General features: G+C 42.6%; 1 protein-coding gene and 1 pseudogene across 1 annotated transcript; one reads left to right on the forward strand and one right to left on the reverse strand.

Moving 5' to 3' along the window:
* Positions 1-28: 28 nt before the first annotated feature.
* DUXA (double homeobox A) lies at positions 29-8,418 on the reverse strand. The gene is made up of 5 exons (XM_053210118.1): positions 8,403-8,418; positions 6,246-6,400; positions 5,650-5,752; positions 5,082-5,227; positions 29-208 (listed from the first exon to the last, which is right to left on the reverse strand). The coding sequence occupies exons 1-5, from the start codon at positions 8,416-8,418 to the stop codon at positions 107-109; spliced, it is 522 nt and encodes a 173-aa protein (XP_053066093.1). The 3' UTR covers positions 29-106.
* LOC106985863 (proline-rich protein 3-like) lies at positions 2,946-3,541 on the forward strand (annotated as a pseudogene).
* Positions 8,419-18,234: the final 9,816 nt, after the last annotated feature.

The raw sequence follows: 18,234 nt of genomic DNA on the forward strand, positions 1-18,234 counted from the left end.
GATGGTTGGAGTTGACTCCATCATGTGGAAGGACTGGGCACTCAGTAGGCTCTGCTCTGTGAGCCAACATGAGAACAACAGAGTGATTACCTTGAACTCTCTCATCTCAGAGATCCTGTTCCTGGTCTTGTCTCTGTTCTAAGTCTCCATCATCAGGTTCTCTTTTTCTCTGGGCATGGAATCTGGATCTCCGATTTTGAAACCAAATCTAAGTGGGTAAAACATCAAGAATTAATTCAATCAAATGATGTCATGCAAGCTTCACCATTGCTTTCACAAGGCAAAAGGAAGAGAGAGGGGGTTGGTTCTAGGCCTAATTCCAAAATCACCAGCCTTCCATATGACAGCTAGGACGGTCTATCAAGTCTGAAGATAAAGCCCAAAATTCAGAACCTCACACCTAGTGCCTTCATGATGGGTTTCATATCCTTAAGTCCCCACGGTCGCCTCATTACCAGTGCTGGTTTTCCCTAAAGTGCCATGCCTATACTGACACTCTTCCCTCTGCCTGGAATTCTTTTCCCATCTTTCTTTTCCTTCCTCTTCAAAATGCTTATGTTTCTTCCATGACCGAGAATAGTATATTGTCTGTCTAGGGAGATATTTTTCATACCACAAGACATAATTGTTACCCCTTGCCTCTGCCCATAAGTTACACACATACATGCACATTATATATATATATATATATATATATATATATATATATATATATATATATCTCAAGTATATGTATATATTATTTATAATAACATTACTTTAGAAAAACGTATATGTATTTATATACTACGCACACACACACACACACACACACACACTCACATTCCACAACTACTACGTTTGGTTTTCACAGAGGTTGCAAATAGAATAGGCACAGATCTGGAGTCCAAAAACCAGGCTTTGGAAAAGTCACGTAATACCATGAAAACTTTCATGTCCTTCCTGAAGGTATAGACCACTCTGCAGGTGAATGATTGTTTTGGAGGAACTGCACATATGCAACCCTGTGTTCGGTTTCTACACCTGAATCATAAATTTTCTCCATTTGCCTTGTTTGTGGTACCTATGAGAACCAGTGCCCTGTTGATAAAGTCATTCAGAGATTTCTCATTATTTCTGCACCTACCAAGATCTATTTTTTATAAATGTTTACTTTGAGAGAGAGAGAGCAGGGGAAGGGCAGAAAGAGAGGGAGAGAGAAAATCCTAAGCAGGCGCCCCTCTGTCAGTGCAGAGCCCTACACGGGGCTTGATCTCACAAACCACGAGATCATGACCTGAGCCAAAACCAAGAGTCGGACACTTAGCCGACTGAGGCACCCAGGTGCCCCACAATATCTTGAATTTAAGGAAAAATGTATTCGGCTTTGAATTCTGAGGAGAAAACTCGCCCAAAGAATATTGGAATGGCTACATTAGGACAAGATTAACTTCGTACTTCATCACCAGCTTCTGTTTTCTTCTCTCCCAACTCACATGCTCCTTCAGAATCACACCAAACCATTTACTCAAAAAAATCAGTCTTCCATTTATATCCATCTTCTCCATAGAATCTCCCAACCCTCACCGAGGCACATCCTCCTCTAGAACCCAATCCTCCTGCTGGATAACACCAAGATTAGCCACCCATCCAAGCTAGACCCACCATGTCTTCCTCATTATCTTATCTCTTTCCCTCTCCACACCCACCCCTGTCCTCCACACCCCATCTATGCATTGCTATCAGTCTGTGTCCGTGCTGTTTCTCACACTGCACTCATTTCCATGTCTCAGCCTCCTTGACTTTTCACTGATTGTCAAACTTACTTCCTGTTTCCATAGTGGAGTCCATTCTTCACTGGAGGAAGAGGAGCTATTTCAAACTGAAACTAGAGCATGCTTTCTCCTCTGTCTTAATTCTTTGAGCATGTCTCTACCACACAAAGGATAAAATATAAACTCTTATAGCAAGTATTTCCAAGTGTCTAATCCACTTCAAGACTTTTGAGCTCTGTTCAGCATACAGGGGTTAATCAGAGATGGGCCCCCTATCACAGCTCACAGGCTAATGGAAGATGGTGTCCACAAAACCTGAACACAACAGCTTAATCAACTGGTCACAATTGGTCTAGACTTGAGGCCTCCTTAAGTATATTTATGTCACCCTAGTTCACCAGCCCATAGACAATTCACAATGTTCTGGAAGCCACAGGACTGCTGCTAGGAATCCAGTCTACCACAACTGCTGCTCTTATTAACCCCCTCTCTTCTGGTCTTCCCCCATGGGATCTCTCTCTGCTTTGCAAGCCCCAGATCAAGTTTTCCTCTGTGAAACCGTTTCTGACCAAACACCAAACACATTGTTTGCTCCTATTTGTCTAGGAGGTAAATTTGTGTGACATTTAATCATACTATTGGAATTATCAGATTACTGGAAAGAACACTGTGGTTTTTTTTTTTTTAGTATTTATTTATTTTGAGAGAGAAAGAGAATGAGTGGGGGAGGGGCAGAGGGAGAAAGAGAATCCCAAGCAGGTTCCTTGCTGTCAGCACAGAGTCAACCTGGGCTCGATCTCATGACCCAAGGCAAAATCAAGACTCAGATGCTTAACTGACTGAGCCACCCAGGCACCCAAGGAGCACTGGTCTAAATACACACACAGAGCACACCACTCTGACAGAATTCTATTCCATCTGGATCCTACATTTCTCTGAGTTAAATGTTAAATCTCTAAATTAGACATAATAATTCCAACCTCATGGGATAATTAGAAAGGCTGAAAACTGTGATAGATGTAAAGACTTTAGGCAAATGCCTGGCTCATATTGCGTGTAAAGAAACATTCCTTCCTTCATTCAACAAATTATTACTCCTTGTGTCAGGCACTATTCAGAAGACAAAGAGTAGAAAACAATCCCTTCCTCAGTCACTGCTCTCCAAATCCCACTGCAGCCATTGCCGCCATAATGCCAAAGGGCAAGATGCAGAATCCCAAGCAACAGCTCCCCCTGCCAGAGCAGGAGGAAAGAGACCAGAAATGAGAAGGATGGGAGTCCCATTAGACCACCTGGCCTTCTGGCCAATGGAAAGCTTGATGACCCCAATCAGCTCTTCATGGAGGTCCTCCAGAATCAAGAAGACCAATGACTCCACAATGCTGAGTCTCCCACCTCCTCCCCTGGGCAGAGGCCCAATTCGGGGAGGCCCAGGCCCCAGATGAGGCCCAAATAGTTGTGCCTCCCCATGGGAGAGGGCATGGGCAATGCTGAACCCTGTTCTCCCAGACCAGGCCATGGGAGTCCCTCCAGGGGAGGCTTCCAACAAAGAGCAGAGAAACTCTTGAAGCTCAGAAGCTGGTCTCTTATCAAGAATACCTCCCTGCCCAAGGATGGACTCCAGGTTATGGGGAGACAAATCCAACTGTCCTGTATGCAGACACTTTGCCAAAAAGGGCCAGTGTCAATATGAGGACCTCTGTGTCTTCTATCACCCAGGTATCAACAGACCACCCTGTGAGACTGTATCTTCCCATCCAGGCGGGGAGGAGCCTCCTGTGACCTGAAGGCCACATAGTCCCCTGTGGCTCTGTGATGGCTACTTCGAAGCTGTTCCACCCACCACCCTCAGTCAGGGACACCCACCCCCCCTTTTGGTCCAGAGTTGTGTGTCATCACTGGTGCCCAGTATATGGTCTTTCTTCTGATCCAGCCTCCAGAGACTCATGTTCAGGACCCCATCTTTGTTCCCTTCATCTGCCTCCTGGGTCCTCATCCCCTGTGCCAGCTGGCTGCTATACAGGAAACCTCTTTGGTGCTGTTGCTTGGGCACCTGTCCACCCAGCCCCCAGTACTGCCCTCGATTCCCTGGAGCAGTTTCCTGTCATTCCCTCCTTCCAGCTGTTTGTTTTAAGTCCTTTTTACGTGACACCCTCTGCCCCTAGTGTTGCTAGCAGCTCTGCGAAATTCACCAGGTTGTGTGACCTGGGGTCAAGTCTGAATGATAGGTGGAGTTACCCCTGAAAGGCCATTCTCCTTGCTTTTGGATTTTGTAGTTTCTGTGTGTCAGCAGCATGATCCCCACCACTCTGGTCTGTGATCCCTGTGCTTATGAAACTGTGCATCCCTTTGTAGCCTTTTTCAATGTGGTTGGTCTCTTTTTGATGTCCTAATGCTAGAGTTGAGCTTTTCTGCCAAAATGAGTGAGGCTCTTGGTGACCTCTAGACTTCCTGTAACCTCCCAACATGGGAGAATTGTAGAACTTTCCACAAGACTGCCTCCCTGGTCCTCCCCATTCTTCTCCTGGTGTCAGTTCTTCTGGGTTTGACACAAGATTTTGAGGTGTTCTCTAAAGCCTCTGGTGGGCTACCCTATTCTCCTGTCCAGCCCACTTTACTTAGACTAAGTCACTGCAAGGCCACCAGACTTTTTGACTGAATTCTGTGACTCTCCACCCAGCCAACCTTAGGATGGAACCTGGACAGTACTGTTGCCTTCTTCCAACCTTCTTCCCTGACATCCCTGGCACTGGTTGCTTTCTGTGAAAATAACAGCAGACAGGTTCGTTTTTCAACCTGTCCTGAGGAAATGCATCAGGAGTATGGGCAAGAAGGAGGGAAGAGGGCCATTGCAGAACTGAGAAAGAATTATTTAAAATATTTTTAATATTAGTAATAAATGCAGTGAAAATAAAGAAAGAAAACAAAAAATAAAACACTGGTTACAGCAAGAAAGAACTGAAGGGGGTGAGATAGCTGGCCCTAGGGCAACCAGATGGAGGGCCGCCTGGGTGGCTCAGGTGGTTACGCGTCTGACTCTCGGTTTCAGCTCAGGTCATGATCTCATGGTTTGTGGGATCAAGGCCCACATCAGGCTCTGTGCTGTCTGCAGGGGTCCTGCTTGGGATTCTCTCTCCCTCTCTCTCTGCCTCTTCTCTACTCGTGTTCACTCTCTCTCTAAATAAATAAGCCTCAAGAACCTACTCGATGGAGAGAATAGCTCATGAGAGGCCCTGGGGTGGGAATGTGCCTCACATGTCCATCCACAGGGCTCCCCATCTCCTACATCTCCATCCTAGGAGATGGGGCAAATTCTTTATCACTTACTTGGACTCTTGACTCGGGAACACCAATTTCTTTAGCAAGTTGCTCTCTGGAATCAAAGCCAGGATAAGGATTGTTCGAAAATGCCTCAATGAGGGCGTGTAATTGCAAGGACGTATAGTTGGTACGACTCCGTCTGTCTTCTCTACCTAGGATAGGTGTAAGACTGAGGGTCATGGAACATTTCAGAGGTCAGTTGACATATTCCCAAACAAGGAACCCACACCTGTCCTACACTGTCTCCATCTAATACATTGCATCTCCTTAAGAGGGCCTTGCCCTGGCTTATTCCAGGCAGAAGGTTCTAGAAGAGACACAGTATATGGCTAGGTTGCTGGTTCTTTCCAGTGGAAAGAAGGTAAGCAGAGCAAAGTCTCAAAAGGTCCATGAACCATGCAGGAAAGAATTTCCAGGGGCCATATTGGACCCATTGCTACCAGAAGACCTTGAACAGGAGGCCCTGAGAGAAAGAACATTCCTCTCCCACTCAGAGTAGTAGTTAGCTCCAAGTAGAGAGGACCTTGTGTACCCAAGAAGCTCTGTTGTGGAAGGACTGGAACAGACTATTTACTTTGAATCTCCTCTTCAAGGTGATCTTGGTCTTGGCTTGATTCTAAGTCCTCATCGGGTTCTGATTTCTTCTGGTGCCTAGCTCTTCGATTCTGAAACCAAATCTTGAGTGAGGAAAAGAAAATGAGAGAATTAAGTATGTCTAGGTCATCTCACCCTATTACTGCCTGTCTTCAAAGGGTATGATTCTTATAGGTCTAAGCTCAGTACTGTTACAGATACCTGTCACATCCGACTAAGTCTTAGGTCAAGGTTTGGCATTTAGCATCTTCACAATCTGTTCCCAACATGACTATAGTAATCTTTTTAAGTTAATAAATAGATGCTGCAATTATTATGCATTTATCAACCAGCTCAAGTATTTCCTCTTCTCTGAAGAAGAACCTGCACATGTCGTTGCCACTCCTAGACACTCTTTCACCCTCAGTACTCACATTTGTGAAGTGAGACAAAGAGCAGCATCCTTGTGACTTCATTCTGGGTGTCAAGTTACTTCACGCAAAGCCCTTAGCACATTGGCACATAATGTGCTCGATTAACAGTTTCCTTGCCTCCTTGTCTACTTTTAGTCTTGGAGATACAGAATTTGTAACTTACCTGGATTCGAGACTCTTCAGTATTGACTTCTAAAGCAAGTTTTTGTTTGGTAGCATAACCTGGGTAAGGGTTTTTATCAAATGCTTTGATGAGGATTTTCAATTGATCTTGTGTGAATTTGGTGCGGCTGCGTCTGTGGTTCACTGGTGTGGTCTCTGTGGAAAGATTAGGAAAGACGAAGCATTTAATAGGCCAGCTTATAAATTTCAAACTTCAGCCTCAAGCTAGTGTTTGATTTCCTCTTTTCCTTTGTAATCCACCAGAAACCAGTAGGAAAGAACTCTGACACGATTATAAATCCCTTAAATACACAAGGGTGATTCTTTTTTTTTTTAAACGTTTATTTATTTTTGAGACAGAGAGAGACAGAGCATGAATAGGGGAGGGTCAGAGAGAGATGGAGACACAGAATCTGAAACAGGCTCCAGGTTCTGAGCTATCAGCACAGAGCCTGACATGGGGCTCGAACTCATGGACCACGAGATCATGGCCTGAGCCGAAGTTGGACGCTTAACCGACTGAGCCACCCAGGCGCCCCACACAAAGGTGATTCTTGAACTTCTCTATTTTATCTGAATGCCATGACTGGGAGGCAAGGTCTTCTATTTTTCAAAACCCATGAAAAATTTATGTGTTCTGTTCATATGGATTAAGAAGAATGAGTCAAGAAAAGGCATGTAATAATAGGTCATTACAATCACGAATACTCGAAACCATAGAAATGAAGAGCAAATGAAGTACCATTAAGTCCCTTTCAGTTTTTCTGGTTTAATTTCCGGGTAAAGTCCATTGCCCTCAATAGCAGATAAATAGGATCACTTTCCAAAATGTTTTTAAAAACACTATGGGGAGGATCATTTGGTTCTTATAGCAACATGCAGAAGAATGAACCTGGGCCACTTTCTTACACCATACGCAAAAATACTCAAAGTGGATGAAAGACCTAAACATAAGACAGGAAACCATCAAAATCCTAGAGGAGAAAACAGGCAATAACCTCTTTGACTGTGGCTGCAGCAACTTCTTACTAGACATGTCTCCAGAGGCAAGAGAAACAAAAGCAAGAATGAATTATTGGGACCTCATCAAAATAAAAAAGTGTCTGCACAACGAAGGAAACAATCAACAAAATTAAAAGGCAACCGACAGAATGGGAGAAGATATTTGCAAGTAACATATCAGATAAAGGGTTAGTATCCAAAATATATAAAGAACTTATCAAACTCAACACCCAAAAGACAAATAATCCAGTGAAGAAATGGGCAAAAGACATGAATAGATACTTTTCCAAAGAAGACATCCAGATAGCCAACAGACACATGAAAGGATGCTCAGCATCACTCATCAGGGAAATACAAATCAAAACCACATTGAGATACCGCCTCACACAGGTCAGAGTGACTAAAATTAACAACTAAGGGAACAACAAGACTCAAAAAAGTCAAACTCCGCATTTATGCAAAAAAAAAAAAAAATCCAGTCAAAACTCTTAACTACAGCAAAATAAAGAATTCATTGAGATTCCCAGACCACAGGGATGTCTTTTTTTCTTTGATCCCTGAATGTTTGTCCCTCCAAGTTTAAATCTTCATTGGCATACCAGTCTACTACCTCCTGGTCTGTTGTACTTAATTGAAAGAAGGCTAAAATTTTATTTATTTGTTTGTTTATTTATTTTATAAATTTTTGTATTTTTTTTAATGTTTATTTTTCAGAGAGAGAAAGAGAGAGTGTGTGCATGTGCCTGAGCAGCACAGGGACAGAGAGACAGAGACAGAGGATCTAAAGCGGGCTCTGTGCTGACAGCAGGAAGCCCGATGCGAGGCTCAAACTCACGAACTGTGAGATTATGACCTGAGCCAAAGCCAGAAGCTTGACTGACTGAGCCACCCAGGTGTCCCTAGAGTTCTAAATTTTTTTAAGTAATCTCTACACCCAACTTGGAGGCCAGCTTACAACCCTGAGGTCAAGAGTCACATAATCTACCAACTGAGAGAGCCAGGCACCCTGAAAGGAGAAGGTTAACTTTACTATCATTCTCAAGTCCTCTTGAATGTTACCATGTTGATCAGGCCCTCACCAATATTTTTGACCTAGTCATATATAATGACTTCCTTGGCCTTATACCTTGGAATAAATGTGTCCTCCAGCCACTACCTGCAATGCCCTTCATGTGATGAGGGACTAGATTGCTCCTTTATGACAGGTTCCAGCTTGAGCACCTCCTTCTCAGAGTCCTTCCCTGACCCTCCAGTCTAAGGCCCACACTCTGTGCTCCAAATAGTCATGATTGAATTTTTCTGATGGCAAAGTAATCTTCTCTGAGGTTGGCCTTAGGTTAAAAAGCCCTCACAGGACCCTACCCATCTTATACCTTCAAGTAGGTTCTTCTCTGTGCACAGATCCTTGACTGTATACATTCTTAAAAGGAAAATTCCTTTACAGTAAAAAGCTCAAAGGAAAGCTTAAGCCCTGAAGTAGATATAGAGGAACTTCTAACTAACCCAGATCAACTCCCTAGGGAATGGGGGGCGGGGATAAGCAAATTAGGGCCTCCTGCCTAATTCCTACACTGACAGGTAGAGGGTGGGCAGGGAGGAACAGGAGATGAAGAGCTAAAGTAAGATGAAGGATAAGAAAGGAGGAAAGCAAAGAGAAAAATCTGAGGAAGATCTCTTTTATCAACCTAGGAGCATGTTATAGCCCAATAAGCTAACGGTTCCTAGAGATCAGTATCAAGATGGTTCATCTCTGACTCTGGGGGGCACAAAGCTCCAGACCGTTACAGCTTGGTAATTCCCTTCCTGAGTCTCTATCCTAGAGGAACGGACACGTGTACGTCTGGGTAACACACATGGATATTCACTGCCATTTCGTTGGTAGTAGTGAACATTCTGTGTATTAACAGGGAATTGCATTTCCAAACAAAAATACCAACAGGATATTTGAAGTAAACCTTATTTTAGGATGTTCAGATTTACAGAGAAGTTACAAAGCTGGTATGAGGAGTTCCCATATCTTCCATTCCCAGTTTCCCCTATTATTCATTGTACTTTTTTCTAGGTAATCTCTACACCCAATGTGGGGCTCGAGCTCATGACCCAGAGATCAGGAATCACATGTTTGGGGCACCTCAGTGGCTCAGTCAGTTAAGCATCCACCTTTCAGCTCAGGTCATGATCTCACAGTTGCTGAATTTGAGCCCCACATCAGGCTCTGCACAGACAGTGTAGAGCCTGCTTAGGATTCTATCTTTTTCCCACTCTCTGCCCCTCCCCACTTGTGCTCGCTCTCTCTCTCTCTCTCTTTCTCTCTCAAAATAAATAAGCTTTAAAAAAAAAAAAGAGCCACATACTTAGGGCGCCTGGGTGGCTCAGTTGGTTGAGCGTTGTACTCTTGATTTCAGTTCAGGTCATGATCATAGGGTCATGGGATTGAGCCCTACAGAGGGCTCCGTGCCCCCGCCAAGGGGGAGTGGGGCATGGAGCAAGGAGCCTGCTTAAGGATTGCTCAGTCTCTCACTTTCTCTCTATCCCTCAGCCCCTCTCCCCAGTTCTCAGAAAAAAAAAAAAAGTCACATGCTCTCCCAACTGAGCCAACTAGGTACCCCTCCCCTATTATTAACATATTACCACAGTACATTTCTCACAATGAAGGAATTGATACTGTTGCATTGTTGGTAAGTAAAGTCCATACTTTATTCATATTTTCCAAGTTTTTATCTAAAAGTTTTTATCTAGTATCTTTTTTCTGTTCTCAGATGCTATCTAAGGTACCATATTACAATGGGTCCTCAGATCTCCTTAGGCTCCCTTTGGCCCTGACAGTTTCTTAGACTTTAGTTTTTCATGATATAGACAGTTCTAAGGAGTACTGAACAAGTGTTTTGTAGAACTTCATTGGAGTTTATCTGATGTTTTTCTCATGATGAGAATATGGCTGTTTTCTGAGAAGAGACCAAACAGGATTTTGAGGGCCACCTAAAACATACAGGGAGAATAAAAGCCCACAAAGTAGATTATACATTTTGTTTAAAAAGGATAAAGATGATGCATTTAATTATCCAGATAAAATAGAGTAGTAAAAGCTTTTTCTTACAGTACTCATGCAGAAACAGACCAGTAGACAAATGGAACCCAACAGAAAGCCGAGGAACAGAAAGCCTGTTCTATACAGAACTTGGGACAGCCAGAGCCTCCAAAATCAGTGGGAAAGGGTAGTGTTGGGTAAAGAAAATGGCTTGCTGTATGAAGAAAAATGAAGTTGAGTCATGATACACAGTATATTTCAAAATGCCAAATTAAAGACCTGTGAAATGTAAAAGTAAATGGAAAATCATGTCGAAAGAATCCTTGTCACATTGAGATAGAAAACAGTTAAATAAGCTATTTAATCCTCCCAAAATACAATGGGAAAAATTTCTGGAACCAAAGACATAACTGAAAACTGCAGTTCAAAAGTTAGAAAATCAGATAAAGTCAGATGCTTGCAATGATGGGGGTGGGGTGGGGAGATGGAAACCCTTCTGGAGAGCTGGTTGGAATGTACTTTATTCTAGATAGTGGGTGGGGCAATTGGGCTATGCTTGTTTAAATTATGTGCAGTAATTGTAATGCCATCATTTATTTCCCACTCAAATCTCCATGACATATTTTTCAGAATGCTGTTCATATTAACAGTTGGAGCAACCTAAATGCCCATGGCTACACGAATGGGTAAGTAAAATGTGCTAATATCCCCGTGATGGAATTTTATGCCTTAAGACCAAAATAATGAGAAAAAAAAAAATGACAAGGGAAACAAGATCGATAGGTCTCAAAGGCACAGAATTAAGTCAAGAAAGGAAGGCACAAAATGGAGTTTATACAGAGACATAATATTTCTATGTAGCAATTATGTATATACCTACATAGGTGTACACATAAATTAAATCAAATTGTACACTTGTGATTTGCATTTTACCATGTGCAGTTGTACTTCAATAAAAAGCTGGACAGAATCAAGTGATTCCAGTAAAGATCAACTAATTTAAATAAGTTACGTTCCACCAAAACAATGTTGTGTATTTGTGAAGGATATACCCATATCACAAGACACCTATCTCTAAATGGCATGAAATGCACTGCATGGAACAGATGGACAGCTATGCACGGGGAGGGGAAGCAAGTGTGTGTTGCCGAGGAGCAGTAACCTATCAATTGTGCGTTACTAAGAAGACAAGAAAAAGAACAAAAAAACTTGAAAATTATTGCACAATTTTTTTTCTTTAGAAAGTATTCCTAGATCACTAAATCCCAGTGTTTTTGGCTTCAGGACCCATTTGCACTTTTAAAACTGAATATCCGAAGACCGTTTGTTTTATTAAAAATTAAAAATTAAAAGTGAGAACATTGGTTAATCCATTTTATTTAAATTTTTTTTGTTTATTTATTTTTGAGAGAGAGAGATAGAGTGTGAGCAGGGGAGGGGCAGAGAGAGAGGGAGACACAGATTCTGAAGCAGGCTCCAGGCTCTGAGCTGAGCTGTCAGCACAGAGCCTGACATGGGGCTCAAACCCACAAACCCCAAGATCATGACCTGAGCTGAAGTCAGATGCTTAACCGACTGAGCCACCCAGGCACCCCTTGATTAATCCATTTTCAAATGTCAACAAACCCATTACATTTTAACAAAAATAACATTTTTATTAAAAAATTATCACCTTGGAATAAAAATGATCACTGAGGTAAGTGGCATTGCTTTACATTTATGGAAATTACTTTGATGTCTATACTTAGCCACATAGAAGAGAGCTGGATTCTTATAGCTGCATCTGATCTCTTGTGATATGTTCTTTTTAGCTCAATCATGACATATACAGCCTCAGACAGGTGTATATAGTTGGGCACAGAGTTGTACTTTAATAGCCTTTCAGATAATTAAAACTCCACCAAATTAAAAACCCACTATAACAAGTGGCATAAACTTTCTTAGATATTAGCTGCCACGAGGAGTCTGAAACCATTTCAGTGAACTGTGTTGTATGCTGTATTATACTAAGATACATATGTCAACTGGATTTTTTAAACTTTTTAAAAAATGTTCATTTCTTTTTGAGAGAGAGGGCAGCAGTGGGGGAGAGGCAGAGAAGAGAGGGAGACAGAGAATCCGAAGGGGCTCTGTGCTAACAGCTCAGCTCAGAGCCTGGAGCCTGCTTCGGATTCTGTGTCTGCCTCCCTCTCTGCCCCTCCCCCACTTACGTGCGCGTGGGCTCTCTCTCTCAAAAATACATAAACATAAAAATTTCTTTTTAGTTTTTTTAATTAATGTTTTTTATTTATATTTGAGACAGAGAGAGACAGAGTGTGAGGGAGGGAAAGGCAGAGAGAGAGGCAGACACAGAATCAGAAGCAGGCTCCAGGCTCTGAGCCGTCAGCACAGAGCCCGACACAGAGCTTGAACCCACGAACCGTGAGATCATGACCTGAGCCGAAGTCAGACACTTAACCGACTAAACCACCCAGGTGCCCCAATTTGTTGTTGTTGTTGTTTTTTAAGTTTATTTATTTATTTTGAGAGAGAAAGCGGGGCGCCTGGGTGGCTCAGTCGGTTAAGCGGCCGACTTCAGCTCAGGTCATGATCTCGCGGTCCGTGAGTTCGAGCCCCGCGTTGGGCTCTGTGCTGACAGCTCAGAGCCTGGAGCCTGTTTCAGATTCTGTGTCTCCCTCTCTCTGACCCTCCCCCGTTCATGCTCTGTCTCTCTCTGTCTCAAAAATAAATAAACGTTAAAAAAATAAAAATAAAAAATAAAACAAGAGAGAGAAAGCACGCGGAGGAGGGGCAGAGAAGGAGAGTGAATCCCAAGCAGGCTCTGTACCAGCAGCTTGGAGCTCGATGTGGGGCTCAAACTCACTTACTGTGAGATCATGACCTGAGCTGAAATCAAGAATCAGATGCTTAACCAACTGAACCACTCAGGTGCCCCCCTCTTTTGTTTTTTTTTTTTTTTACAACAGTTTCTTTAAATGTATCTCTCTCCCTCTCCTTCCTGAAGCAAAAATCTTCTATTTTGTTTAATTCATGATTGCCTGTATCTTTCTGAAATTCCCAATGCACAATACACAGAAAACAGCATATTTTCATATCATATGAGAGAAAATTTTTCCCAATCCTAATACAGTTATTTTAAAATTTAAAAATGGGGCTCAGTCAGTTAAGCATCTGACTCCTGATTTCGGCCCAGGTCATGATCTCACAATTAGTAAGATTGAACCCCAAGTTGGGCTCTGTGCTGGCAGCCTGAAGCCTGCTTGCGATTCTCTCTCCTCCACCCCCCTCTTAAAAATAAATAAACGTTAAAAAAAAAAAAAAAAAAAAGGTTTAAGATGGAACTCCTACAAGTTGTGGCAAGCCCGTAAGTTTGTAGTCAATTTCCTCCCAAACCAACGAAACAGAAACCTCAGTCAGGTGTGCGGGGAACTTACTGTTTGGAGAATTATCTTGAGCCATGTTGGTGGAGTCCCGAGGTCTTAGGGTTAATTCGGGAAACAGTCTGCCTCAAGGACGGTTTTATATCATCAGCCTGGATGGCCCCACCTGTTTGTTCAATCTTGCGTGCTTCTGAAGTTTTATCTTTACCAATTGCATCACTTCTTACAAACAGACCCTCCTAATATAGGAAGGGCTAGATAAACCGCCCGTTCTTCCATTGATAGATTTAATAATTTCTACTAATCTCTACCGCAAAAACATCACAAGAGCACTTCTGAGTGCTACTGTATTCACACATCTTCTTGTTTTCAGTGTTTTTTCTATACCTATGTATTTTTTTAACTGCTTTTTTTTTTAATGCTCTACACTTATCTTTGGAAGTGGTGGCCTTTACTTATACTAGAAGGGTTCTTGGGAAGCACCTGGCTGGCTCAGTCGGTAGAGCGTGCGACTCTTCGGTGTTGTGAGTTCAAGCCCCATGTTGGGCGTAGAGCTTACTTTAAACAACAAACAAACAAAAACAAACAAAAATCAAAAGAGTTCTTTTTTTTTAATTTTTTTCAACGTTTTTTATTTATTTTTGGGACAGAGAGAGACAGAGAATGAACGGGGGAGGGGCAGAGAGAGAGGGAGACACGGAATCGGAAACAGGCTCCAGGCTCCGAGCCATCAGCCCAGAGCCTGACGCGGGGCTCGAACTCACGGACCGCGGGATCGTGACCTGGCTGAAGTCGGACGCTTAACCGACTGCGCCACCCAGGAGCCCCCAAAAGAGTTCTTTTTAATTAGTTCCAGGATTAGGGTGAGGAAGATGAAGCTCTCACCACGGGAGCTATTTAAGGGGGTGCAAAAACTGCTGTGATCAAAATAAATAATATTTGAATGCAATGTTTAAACAAATAAAAATTAACTGCAAAAAGTCCACATTTATAAGATACAAAAATGTAGCTAAAAACAAGATCCTGCCCCCACACTGGCAGGAGCAGTTTCAGGTGACGTTTCACGTGCAGTGACTCTCGGGGTCTCTCCCTGGCAATTTCCTCTCCGGGTCATTAATCAGCCTTGATGGAAGTCGACAGATTCTTTTAATTGTTCACAGCTGTAATCCACAGTACTACAGGATAAAAATGAAAGTTTTGCTGCTTTTTTAAAGTTTTTTTTTAATCTTTATTTCTGACAGAGAGAGAAAGAGAGAGAGAGGAAGCGGAGGAGGAACAGAGAGAGAGGGAGACACAGAATCCGAAGCAGGCTCCACACTCTGAGCTATCAGCACAGAGGCCTATGTGGGGCTCAAACCTACGAACTGTGAGATCATGACCTGAACCTAAGTGGCAGGCTTAACCAACTGAGCCATTCAGGCGCCCCTAGGAAAGTTTTGTTTTGTTACCCATATATGTTTGTGTGATCTTAAAAGATTTTTAAGGAGGGGGGGGGTACCTGGGTATGATTAGATTTAAATTCACTAAGGACTATATTTCCAGTAGTAAAGGGAGCAGATAGCCTATGGGGTGAACTGTTTAGTAGATATGCAAAACATTGGTTTTTGGTACTCAATCACCTAGAGGAAGCAAGGAGCTAAGTGATCCTGCATATGATACTTCCAAACATTTTTGGAAAATTAAGGACCATGGTGATGTTGGTTGGTTGTTCCTAATGTTGCTTGACAAAGTGGTGAGAGAAAAGGGGGAGCTCAGGAATTTGATTTCCCAGCTCACACATCACATAAATGACCCAAGACCTTCCATGTGTGCCCTGTGGGAGACCCTTATCTCCTGTAGGTACAGGGCTAAAATTGCCAAAAAATCAAATACAAAACCTCATCCTGTAATTGGCTGAGTTACAACACAAATTGAACTCCCAGCCTCACAGGGCGTCTTCTGTCAAACTGAGGGCACTGAGAGGGTAAGAATGGGGTCCTGTAAGTTGGGATGGGATGTGTGGGAAGACCTTGATGAAAATGCTATCACTGAGATCCTAAATTCGGATGAGTCTTCTTTGCCAGTTGTAGAGGTCTTTTCTCCTCTAGAGGAAGTGGCAGGGGCAGTGGCATCCCCACCCCCAGTGGTATCCACCTCTGAGGGAATTAACAGCATTGCCTAAGGAAATGGTGATGGCCTTCCCTGAGGCCGTTGCCATGCGAGACAACGCTGACTCTCCTCAGGACCCACCTCTCTGCTTTTAGACTCATAATTAGACTCAAATGTCAGCAGGCTCCTAAAGGTAAGATGACAAAATGTCACCCAAGAGGCGGTGTATTACATTCCAAGAGAACTGCTTAAGTTTTCTAAATTACACAAGCGGAAATCAAGGGAACATGTGTGGGAATGAAAACTAAGGGTGTGGAATAACGGTGGAGGGATCATAAATTTGTGTCAGGTAGAATTTTTAGATATGGGCCCATAAAACAGAGATTCTACATCTAATTGCTTCTGAGTTGCATCTGTAACTCAAGGAGTTAGCCCTCTAACAATTTGGTTGGTTGGTTGGTTGCTTGGTTGGTGGCTGAACCATGGACCAAAAGGTGGCCTACCGGGAAAGAACTGGGAAAGCCCAACTTCCCATGGTTTACTATAGAGCAAGGGATTCAAAAGCTTAGGGAGATTTGGATGTTAGAGAGTGTTTGTCATTTAAGATCTATTTACCCACACTAGGCAGAGGGGCCGTAAGATAACCTTTCACCAATACTTTGGGAAATACAGTTGTAAGAGAGGCCCCAGTATCCTTGAAGGGCTCCATGATCGTTCTTCTCTGTCGGCCACACCTTACAGGCGGAACTGTAGCCACTCAATTGGAAAACTTAAATGCAAGGAGAGTAATTGGATCTTGGGGTGGCAGGGGCCAAGCCGAGCCGGGAGGAGCGGGAAGGGCTCAAGTAGAGCAGGGAAGTGAAAAATTACAACAATTTGTCAGGCCAGCTGTGTCTGATAGCTGGCAGTTATCAAAGTTAGAATTCTGTCCTTCCACAGAGACTGGAAGACAGAGGCCCTAAGCTTCCTGAAGATGACATTTCAAAGAAATGGTTTTTATTTTATTTGTTTTAATATGTCAATATCATTACTTTTTTCTTTTTTTTTTAATGTTTAGTAATTTATTTTTGATAGAGAGAGAGAGCGCGAGCACAAGCAAGGGAGGGGCAGAGAAAGAGGGAGACACAGAATCCAAAGCAGACTCCAGGCTCTGAGCTGTCAGCACAGGGTCCAAAGAGGGGCTCGAACCCACAAACTGAGATCATGACCTGAGCTGAAGTCAGACAATTAACCAACTGAGCCACCCAGGTGCCCCAAGAAATGGCTTTTAGATCCTTAAGAAAGACACCCCAGGGGCTCCTGGGTGGCTCAGTCGGTTAAGCAGCCGACCTCAGTTCAGGTCATAATCTCACGGTTCGTGGGTTCGAGCCCCACATCAGGCTCTGTGCTGACCAGCTTGGAGCCTGGAGCTGCTTCCGATTCTGTGTCTCCTTCTCTCTCTGCCCCTCCCCCACTTGTGCTCTGTCTCTCTCTGTCTCTCAAAAAATAAATAAATGTTAAAAAAAAATAAAAAAAAAAAGAAAGACACCCAGAATTGTAGGAAATACATACACATCTCAAAGGGACAGAGGAAGAATTCAAAATTATAAGCCCTTTTTAGTAAATACTCAAAGAAAGGGAGGTTAGGGGCCTGTCTCAGGTATTGGCTAGTAAGTTCTCCTAGGAGTGTTGACCTTTGCCAGGCAGGCATTTTAAGGGGGGAACTGGGATCATGCTGAGGACACAGGTCTTATCTACCAGAAGCTGTGCTAAGAGTTTGGTCAAGTCTCTTGGTGCAGGGGTTTGTTTGCTGGGAGTTCTGTAGTTCTCACTAGATAGGTATATAGTTTGCTAAGCTATTTTTCATATATCAATATATTGAACACTCTTATTATCAATAAATATATGTACAATATTAATAGCTTTCTTACAATAATATATATGTATTTCTACAATATTAATAGCTTTCTCATAAAACTAGCTCACAATATATCACATAAAAACAGATCCCATCCATATCAGTAATAAAGTTTTTTAAATCCTTGGAATTTAAAGATAAAAATAAAATATTTTATAATTATGGGAAAATATTTGTAACGCTAGGGAGACAATATAGTAAAGTGGTTATGAATATAGATCCTGGAGCCAGACACATGGTTCTGAATATTAGCTTTACTACTTAAGTTCTGTATGACTTTGGAAAAATTACTGAACTTTTGATAGCCTTCTGAAAAGCATCACTGATTAAATGGTCAATTTGAATGCATTTAAAAATTTTTTTAATGTTTATTTATTATTTTGAGAGGGAGAGAGAGAGGCAGAGAGAGGGAGACACAGAATCCGAAACAGGCTCCAGGCCCTGAGCCGTCGGCACAGAGCCCGAAGCGGGGCTCGAACTCACAAACCTCGAGATCATGACTGAGCCGAAGTCGGATGCTTAATGCATTGAGCCACCCAGGTGCTCAGTATATTTTTAAAAAACACATATTTTATTTTTTTTTATTTTAAAAACA

Source organism: Acinonyx jubatus, chromosome E2 (genome assembly GCF_027475565.1).
Source record: "Acinonyx jubatus isolate Ajub_Pintada_27869175 chromosome E2, VMU_Ajub_asm_v1.0, whole genome shotgun sequence".
NCBI lineage: Eukaryota > Metazoa > Chordata > Mammalia > Carnivora > Felidae > Acinonyx > Acinonyx jubatus.